The following is a 10,709-nucleotide window of genomic DNA, read 5'->3' as shown; positions in this document are numbered from 1 at the left end:
TGCAAATGTTTCTTTCATAAACACCGGTCAGCTCAAAAACTTTATTAAAATGTCTCACATTGATGTCTTTGTACACTGAGCCAATTTAATGAAAGCGTCTGTCTTATCTAAGATGTTTAAATCCAGTTCTGAAGTATTTTGAACATGTATTCCTGTAAATAATACATAATTAAAGAGGACTGCCACATAATGTGTGGTCTTTGAGGGAGTTTTCACATTAGACCAGATAACCTGTCTGTGTTTATCTGATGAAATAAACATATTGTATAACTTAAGTTAAAATCTCAAACATAAATAGAGTACAGTACAAAATATGTGCACAAGCAAGAGAAATGCTTAGAGAACCCGTAACACTATTTACAGAGCACACAGACAAACTCATACACAGATAAACATGATGGTTACATGCACACACATGCCAACACATACAATATATATGGGTCAATGATGTGACACTCATTTTTGTCAGGATCCATTAAATTATAAAAAAATGCCATTTCTATTTGAACAGTTGTACAATGATATATATATATATATATTTTTTTTTTTTTTTTTTTTTTTTTTTTTTACATTTATGAATTAGAAGTCATATTTGTGGGGTTTAATGAAAATATGTCAAAGTGGTGTAACCAGCTGGAGACTATAAAACAAACTACTAAGAGAATTAGAAGATAATTATATCTTTCACTTCAAAATAACAATGGAAGCAGTTTTTTAATTTGTATTATTATTATTATTATTATTATTATTATTATTGCGGTGTAACATGGTGTAATATGCAGAAAGACATTCTGTTTTCATGTGCCAAGAAAACCATAAAACTCGTACTACTGTGTGTTAAGATGATTTGTTTAGGTCCAATGGGGTCAGCCTCTAAGAACGCTATGATATTCATTAATCAAAATTCTATCATAATAAAAATTATGTTTGAAAACGATTTGAAAGCTTTTTATATACTAATATATCTATGCATATTCAGTGTGCAAGGAAATAATTTTAGTAGCTTTTATTTAATGATTAAACCACTTTACATTTTTTTAAGGCAGATATATTTATATATTATACACTGAAAAAAATGGTAACCTAAAAAAATGTTGATTAAACCTAAATATTTTTATATTTACCACTTTTTACAGTGTATAATATTTTATTATATTATATTTTATGATATATTAGATTCCCTCTCTGACACTTTTATTTGTCATTGACCCATACACATATGTGTGTGCATTTACGTGCGTATAGAATGCTTGCACATTATCTTCTTGAACGCTTTCCTAAAGTCTCTATTGAAAATGGTGTAAATTATGGGGTTCACAGAACTGTTGCAATAACCAATCCAGAAAAAGAGATTAAACATTGAATCCGGTATTGGGCAACTTTCTCGGCATATGGCATGAAGGCTGTACGTAAAGAAAAAAGGAAACCAGCAGAGCACGAACACCCCCATAACCACAGCCAGCACGGAGGTGAAGCGCTTCTCTCGCATCTGTGCCAGTTTGGACTTGGACAAAGACAGCTGACGCGCCTTCGGCTCCTGATCGACGTCCGACGCGCGACTACATGCCCAAGAGAGACGTCCATTTTGCTTTGGACACGCGTGTGCCCCTTCTACCTTCCTGCTCTTGGCGAAGCGCGAGTTTCTTTGTCTGTTGGAGACGCACGTCTCCTCCAGATCGATGTCGTCGAGTTCGCCTTTGCGCTCTCGGCTGCCTGAGCTGTGGCTGCTGGGGCTCTCCATATCTGACTTGCCTTTACGCACGAAGCAGGTCTCGGATTGGGAAGGCTGTCGCTCCATCCCGTTCTTAGCCACGAACACGGTGGACGCGCGCTGTTTGGCCACCCTGTAGATCTTGCAGTACACCAAAATCATGATGAGACCAGGCGCAAAAAACGACACCATGCAGGAGGAGAGGATGTACCAGGTCTCGTTGTTCAGCAAACACTCCAGCTCGTCGTGTTTGGTCATGAGAAGCGGTGGGAAGGAAATCACGGCCGAGATGACCCACACCACCGTGATCATGAACTTTATTCTCCGCGGGGTTCTCTTTAGGTTGTAGCTGACCGCTTTGGTGACAGACCAGTAGCGGTCCAAACTTATGGCGCAAAGGTGCACAATGGATGACGTGCAGAAGAGCACGTCTAAAGCCAGGTAGAATGCACACCAGGTGCTTCCAAAATACCAGTAGCCCATCACTTCATTGGCTAGGGAGAACGGAATAACCAAAGTGGCCACCAAAATATCAGCAGACGCCAAAGAGACCAGAAAGAGGTTCTGTGGCGCACGCAGCGCGCGGCTGGTGAAAACGGCCACCACCACTAAAACGTTACCCACTATGGTCACCAAGATAATTACGGTAACCACGAGAATGATGAGCACCGCAACGTACTGTGAATGCGGCGGGGGTCTAGGCGCGCTCGTGCCATTAGTATCCGCGGATGAGTTCGGCGAGAGGATGGTGATAGTAGTTATATCCATTCTGAGTGCCGTCGGCGCTGATCCCCCATTTCCAGGCGTATTCTCATCCGAAACGCGCTTCGACTTCAAACTTGTAGCAGCCAATCTGAAGCGCTGCGCGATCCGCAGAAAACTCTGCGCCAAACGTATCATACCAAAGATAGTGTGCTAACTTTTAAAACTCCCAGATGATATGAATATCTTTCATCAATTTCAGGTGCCTTTTTGACGGGGCAGTGGTCAACCACACAGAACCAAGACATCTTTTTTTTTGCTAAAGAGGAGGCAGGGAATGTACCAGACATGAGCCTGAGTCCTCGGAACGCTCCAGTGTGTCGGGCTGAACAAATATGGGAGTGTTTGTGCCCGTTTCACTCCTCCTCTCTCTCTCTCTCTCTCTCTCTCTCTCTCTCTCTCTCTCTCTCTCTTAACGAGACGGGGGTGTACTGTTTGCGCTGTCAAACTATGCAAGCTCTTGATGTGTGATTAATTAGCAATAAAGCATTGTAAAATCCATAAGTGGTGGCGTGTAATAACTTTCATGAATAAGTCATGAATGTACATGGGATATATTAATCAGTTTCACTTCATTACCCAGTAATCCTTTAAGAATTATATAATGCTATATATAATACAGTTAGTTACTAAATAATTTGTCAAAAGCAAGGTACAATTGCTAGATTGCATTAACATTTACCTTCTAGAGCCATTCATTGGGCATTTAATTTGATAACAATGGATCCCATGTGAATAGGTGCTGTCAGACTAAGAGACAAACAGCTGATAAAACATCACAATAATTGAATTCTTATTTTTGCAACACCTTAACACATAACAGTAACACAAATGAAAAAGTGTAATTTGAATGAAATATAAACAGATATAATAATAATAATAAGGAATCAAATGAATATAATAATATTATATCTTTATAGGTTTTATATTAAATTTAAATACAATTTTATTTTACAATATCAAAATTACAAACAATGTAATGTAACCTACAGTTTACCAATTATCAGGTTTTTATTGTGGAATACATTTATTTAAAGTTATAATTACTAGCATTTTCACAATATGTAATCTTGTGACAGTTCCTCCTGAAGGCAATTAGTCACTAATATAATTTCCAGTGTGAACTGATTAATGCCATAAAATACACTACATGCTGGAGCTTTGGGGTAATTTGGATGCTTCACTGTGCTCCACATGCTTAAGCAACAAATATCCTCATTTGTTTTTAGAGACGTGATTGTTAACTTGCTATACAATTAGGCCTGTAATTCCAGCCGTATATAATAACTGAAAGTGAGATTCATTGACTACTAGCTGAAAATAGCATATTATGCAGAATTTAAAATGTAACCAACTAATTGTATCTCTGGAGATTTGCTTTTACAAATCACACTAAAATGAAAGTGTTTATATATATAACACAATTTTTGAATGTAAAAACAGAATTCATGAGTTATTTAACGCTGCTGAACTATTAGTATAGTTATAGTTACTTGTTGAACAATGAGAAATTCAGTCAGCATTGAGGCGTAATGGCTTTTGTTAAAATGTTTTGTCAAAATAAGAATGTTTGCAAAGTATGGCGCTGAATTGATAAATCACATAAACCTAGTTGATTAAAATAGGAAATGCTATTGTGTTATATAAATATTGAGATTCAACAGTAATTTGCATTCATTTAATATAAAACAACTTTTTTTATACAACAAACTGATAGAACCATTGATGTCAATAAAAAGAGCAGAATCCTAAATATGTCTTCATTTTATTTCACAATGTACATTCAATATCCCAACATGTTTTATGTAATTCCAGATTTCAATTTATTTTTGAATACCCAGCTTGTCAATGTAGTCTTAAGAGTTTTAAGCCCCACTCTACTTTCAGGTCAGATTTTTCCAGTGAGTGAGAGAGAGAGAAATGCTTTCGAAGCATTGCATTGAGGAGCTTGCGACAGTAATGTGTTTTCTACACCAAAGGAGCTATATAGGAGCTTATAGGTGCTATAAGGGCATGCATTCTAAATGTAAATGGTAAATATTGAAAACAGTCTGAGGGCATTGTTTTTCATTTATGTGCATGTTATTGAAAATGACACCAAATCTATGTTCCAAACATACAGTCCACTGCTTACTGCTTTCTGATGTGGAACTATACATACACAAACATCACTCAACTCGCAAAGGATTCCAATAGAGTTTGATGTTAACATGTTGCTAAGCTAACTGCACAATACCAGTAAGAATAAAAATAAACAAATCTGATATAAATTATAAGATTACTGTTACATTAACAATAAACTGTTAAATTAACAATAAGTATATTTATAGTTAACATTTCTCTCACCTTTATACACTGTCTCAGGTATATTTTTAATGCTGCCTTTGAATTTGGCTATGAGATAATTTAACACTGCAAAGCGTGACTCACAAAACAACATTCAGAAATATATTTTCAAAATGTTGTTGATCAGGCTTTTATGACTCATATAGTGTGATCAAGAATATGGGGCTTATACTCGAGAACAATAAAACACCTCAGTTTTATTCAGACGGCCAAAGTGAGCAAAAATAGACATCTTTATAACAGTATAGCAGACTACTTACAGAAAATGCATGCAAATATCAGTTGTCGCTCTATATCTGTGATATTTAAATGCTTAAGATGATGTTATCAAAGCTTTGTAGTTTTTATTGCGAGGAGCAAAACATATAACGCAGTGCAATATATATTTAAAAAAAAAAATATATATATATATATATATATATATATATATATTTTACAATTATACTAAAAGGCCATTTAGTTGCAAAAAATGTTAAACTATCTAATAGTTCACTCAATGCATGCATTAGATTGTGTACAATATGTTGTTCATAATTTGCATTTCAGTCATGATACAATAGGCCTTATAGGTTTAAAGGGCACATTCAAATAAATAAATAAAAATCAGATTTCACTCCCATGTTGGTCCAAACCTGTATGACATGTTGTATGCCTGTGGAACACAAACAAATCAATAAATAACCACTTAGAGATTTCTTGAAATATCATCTTCTATGTTCAACAGAAGAAATAGAGTCATACAACGACATGAGGGTGAGTAAATGATGACCCTTCAACAGCATGTTTTTAACCATATTTTTCTCAGGTTTTGTAACATCTCTGATGCCGTCAAATATTGCCTCTGTAGGCAGCTCACTAAAGCACATGAGAAAGACACTGCATTGAATGCTGCATTACTAATATGAGCAATTGACTCACACTAGGGGTTTGCTGAGTAATCAGCCCTGCTCTCTTTATGGCTAGCTCTTTAAGGGCAAATGCTCTGGCTTCAAAATTGCTGATTGATGTAATTACAAATTCAATTGAGCCCTCTTAATTGTAATTCAGGAAGAAGGTCAATATTAAGAAATATTACAATATTCTTTGTTCTTAAATACTCACAAATGAACACTGGAGCTTCACTGTTTAATGAGTGGAGTGTGCTGGGATCTGTTGTTCTCATTTGGTTGCTTTTTTTCACAGGAGTCAGAGTCAGCACTTATATATCTCAGCAAACAGACGTGTCATTCCTGCTGCTTTCTGTGACAAGGTCAGATGTGTGGCAACTGTGCACATTTCTTGCTCTTTGTCACTATACTGGTTCTCATGCATGCAATCATACATGCAAACACACAATTTTCTGCAGAATATCCCACCGGGCAGCGGGATATTAAGTTTTATGAACTCAGGGATGCTGAACTCCCTTAGTGTGTGTAATGACTTGGTGGGTTTACCAGCATTGCAGCTGTAGCTTCCTATGATGCCACCGGCACACACTGCTGGAGGAAAACACAAGGTTTTGTGCCTTGAACACAGCCCTGAACTGTTTTCTGCTCCAAGTTCCTTTGGTTTTTGCCCTTCAGCAAATGAGGCCCTTATTTAAAGCTTCAAAGGGGGAGGGGGAAAAAAATCAATGCATAGCAGTTTCCTCAACCCATGATTTATGTTCATTTGCATTGATTGTCATCACCTGTAGTTTTTGTCGGGATTGATCACTGCCTTTATTTCTGTATCCAAGTCAAAGCAATGATCTATGAACATCTCAAATAATGTGCTGGAAAAAAAAAAATACTTAGAAAAAGGAGCTATTTCTGTCAGAACCTTAAATTTAATTTTGTTGGTGTAACCTCACTGATTGAGTATGATGCTGATGATTTAATAAAACAAATTTATTTGGATGTTATAACATGAGGCACATTATGAGATTAATACTTTTTTCATTGAATATATATTCTTATATATACTTAATATTCTCTGAAAATATATAATTATATATATATATATATATATATATATATATATATATATATATATATATATATATATATAGCTAAAAGTATTTTACTAAAACAAAAATACAGAAAAAGTAAATGATTAGGGTGATTATTAAAACATCAAATTCCTTTCATAGGAGCTCTTGATGGATGATGAGGAACTGGATGATCAAGTTTGTACTTGATGTTTCTGTTAGCTATATCACTCCTGACCATGTTGAAATGCTACATGAGTGTCTATGAGTAGATGTCCATTGAAAGGGGTTGGACAAGCCAACTAAAGGTTATGGCACAAATGATAAACCAAAGGCCTTTAAAAATTTCAATTCATGAGAAAAATAATTTTCCAAAGGCGAGCTGGTATGTGAAAGTGTGAGTAATTGCTATTTGAAGAAGGGCCTGTCCTTTCAGACTCAATGATGAGACTTTAGATGCTGGAAAAGGCTAAATGTAACAGCTAATATTTTCTGTGTTTAAAATCTAATGTGATATTTTTTAATGACCCAGGCTGTTTCTTTGCCCAACGTCACATGCATTCCAAAATATAGCTCATAGATGTACTTGGCCATTCACATTGTTATGCAAAGAGGTAAATGTAATTATAACATTGCTCTTAGACGTGCTCACTGGAGGTGAGAATGTGGGGGTGTGAGTGTGAGAATTGAACAGGGAGATACCACAAAGGGGAAAAAACAACAACCCGGTTTACCTTGAATCATTAAATGAGATGCAGAAAAAGAAAATCTAGACGATCAGGGCAGTGACAGCTTCATGTCAAAGGTCAAAACGCAGCCCCTGTGACAAATTCCCAACTTGAAGGGATCCCCCCGGGCCCTCTCTGTTCATGATTCAGATCCACAGGCGGTTTCTTTGTTCGCATTTGACTTACACAATCCAGCTTCTTTGCTTTAAAAGAGGAACGGAGAGAAGGCAAAAAAAAGAAAATGTAAAAAACACGCACAGTTAATAATATTGTGATATTGTCCTTATCATTATTATTTAATTATTTTAATACAAAAATTGATCATAAATAAAAACTGATAATATTTGAGCACCAAATCAGTATTGACAGCACTGAACAAATATTTGAAAATGGAAGTGCGCCACAAAGCTCAGTGTAAGAAGTCCTTTTGGTACCATCACCATGCCTTAACAACTGACCAATCAGAATCACGTATTCCAGAACATCACGAAATAATGAATACAAATTGACACAGGGGATTTATTGACTAATGATGTTCAATGCAAAAAGTCACTCATGTATCATTTCATCAACACAGCTGACGAAAGAGATTAGAGACATTGGAGATTTCCACATTAGACAATGTGTCTTTTGACTCCAATAAGCCAATTACAAACAAGAGATGCTTAATCCTCTTCATTTCACACAAGGAGAGTCACAGTAAAAATAAATAAATAAATAAATAAAAAATAAAATTAATCAGTTCATTTGCTTTATTCTGTTTACTGTTGCCTTTGTATGGCACTGTTGGTTTTTAATCTATCTAGTTTGAGTACAGAACAACCACAATAGGCTTAGTAACATAAAGTCAACATAATACGCTTTCTGAAGTCGTCAAGTGTATTTAAACAAGTCCTCTCTATTACTCAGTTACATGTCAAAATTGTCACCCATCGTTGAATATAAACCAAAAGTCAAAACTAACTGTGATATTGCTGGAAGACTTGGTGAATAAAGAGAAATGGAAGCTATATGCCAAACCATGAGTATCACTGCATGCACATGATTCGATTTCCTTCTTTTTTCTATTACAACCTTTACTTTTTCCCTTGACCTTTAGTCCCTGCTCATTAGAGATGAGAAATGATGACATTACCAGACTCCTTTCCTACTGAGCTGAGATAATTATCAAGTGTTTGATTTATATAACCCGAGGCATTCGATTTCTCGAAAGCGCTAATAACGCTGACACTCGCATGCTATTGAAAGCCATTCAATAGCTTTTGGCTGGGACGTCTCAATCATAGTCTTTTAAATGGATCCTACTGTTCAAAGCATTAAGTCACTGCATTGGAGAGCTTTCTGGCAGACATCTGCGCAGTCAGTGGAAGTGGGAGCGAGATGATTGAGAAACACAAAATGATAGAACATTTGACAATCGCAGCCCTTGCAGTGCTCAGATAAGTGTGCGGCAAAAGCATCTGTCAGATTTCAATGTGCATGCTGCTAAATGAGGATGCATATTAAAATTATGCTTTAGAATTTATGTAGGTGCTAACTGGATGATGTGGATTCAGTTGGGCACATGTGGATGATAAAGAAATGTTCACATCTCTGATTTGTTTTGAATTATAGAATTGTAATAGTTGGGGCTTGGTAAAATATACACTATAAAATACAGATCTAATATTATATCTGATATTCCCTGGAATGCTGACATATACTTTTAAATCGCATTATTCTCTCTTGAAACAGAGTTTCTTGCACTTTTTGTTATACAAAAATCCCATTAAAACTGTCTTCAAAAGGTAAACGACATGAAAAAGTTTCCAATGCCACACATGATCATGTCTTCAGCATTTACATTTGATATATATTTTTTATTAACCTTATTGTGTTAAGATTTGATTTCCCCTCAGACTTTCAATCCAAAGTGACTTACAGTGCATTCAGGCTATAACTTTTTTTACTCGTCACTTTACATCACTTGAACCAAATTATATTGTGCTTGATTTCCAGCTATAAGTTTGAAATTAGTCTTTCAGACAAAAATGGCGTAATGTATGTATGAATAACCCAGAAAAGACTTTAATCTTAGAATATATTTTAAGATGTTTGATTTATTTAAAACTATTGAATCATGGGGGTAATGATTGCATATTAATTTTGTTTTGAATGCTTTGTTATATTTAATAGCCTGAATGTGATTTCTGTAAACAAAATGTATGTAGCCTATAACATCAAGGTGTCTTTCAGGCCTCAGCAGGACCTCAAGGTCTCAGACCTACTGATGTTCTATCATGAAAGGTTTAACCCTGGTTACGTGTATCATCATGTGGAAGATGTCAGGGATGAAACTATATATAGCCCTCAGCGGGTGGGAGTGTGTTTGTGCTTATGGCAGGATTAGCACTTGACAGTTTCAGTGTTGTCACCGAATCTTTACATCCCACATTTCAAGCACATTTTATTGAAAAGGCTGTATTCCTTTTGCATGTCAGTGCCAAATCAGATATTATGTAAATTCATTAGCACATATACTTTACGCGAGTCAGTTAGGTGTGTGCTTGATAGTCATTAATGCGCAAAAATATGCTTCTGGCAAACCTGTAGTTATTTTAATATCAATATGTCATTTTTTATGTAAGTGTTGTAAATATATGTTAATATGAAAACAATCCAATTCACACCACAACTTGAAAAACATCATAAAAACATCAAATAAACTGTAATTTTACTAAATTTCAATATTATACCACAATCAATAGTCTAAGGACAAAAGCAATGCAAATGTTGTATATCCATAGAATAGCTACGGTATATACTAGTCTGTTTTTTTATAGTCTAGTCTAGTGTTTCAGCTAGGCTACTTAAAATGAATGAATGAATGAATGAATATACAGTATACAGTATACAGTACGAGGTATTCACTTAGCCCGTATTCAATTTTGAACAGAGCCCAGATGTGAGCATAAAGCTCTATGATGCCATCCAGTGTCTAGTCAAATGTACTGTAAGTCATAAACTAATTTCAGTTATAACATTTTTTATTTTTTTTATTTTAATGGAAACATGAAAGGCTTTAAAGACGTATTGCTTGAACATTCCAAGAGCAAACTGAAAGTACAGTTTCTTCACATATTATTCTATGTGGTTGATATAATCTATTGGGAAGTGCATGTCGTATGATTTTCAACATGCGCAAAATTGACCTATTTTTTGTGACTCCCATTTT

General features: G+C 35.4%; 1 protein-coding gene across 1 annotated transcript; it reads right to left on the bottom strand.

The window, feature by feature from the left end:
* Positions 1–613: 613 nt before the first annotated feature.
* On the bottom strand, positions 614–2,773 carry LOC127941724 (alpha-2Db adrenergic receptor-like). Its single transcript, XM_052537085.1, has one exon. The coding sequence runs from the start codon at positions 2,609–2,611 to the stop codon at positions 1,232–1,234; it is 1,380 nt and encodes a 459-aa protein (XP_052393045.1). The 5' UTR covers positions 2,612–2,773; the 3' UTR covers positions 614–1,231.
* Positions 2,774–10,709: the final 7,936 nt, after the last annotated feature.

This window comes from Carassius gibelio, chromosome A21, assembly GCF_023724105.1.
Source record: "Carassius gibelio isolate Cgi1373 ecotype wild population from Czech Republic chromosome A21, carGib1.2-hapl.c, whole genome shotgun sequence".
Taxonomy (NCBI): domain Eukaryota; kingdom Metazoa; phylum Chordata; class Actinopteri; order Cypriniformes; family Cyprinidae; genus Carassius; species Carassius gibelio.
The sequence above is the reverse complement of the archived record's forward strand: the minus strand, read 5'-3'. Positions and strand labels throughout refer to the sequence as shown.

Coding starts and splice junctions, on each gene's coding strand:
- LOC127941724 (XM_052537085.1), bottom strand. CDS start 2,611: ATGATACGTTTGGCGCAGAGTTTTCTGCGGATCGCGCAGCGCTTCAGA.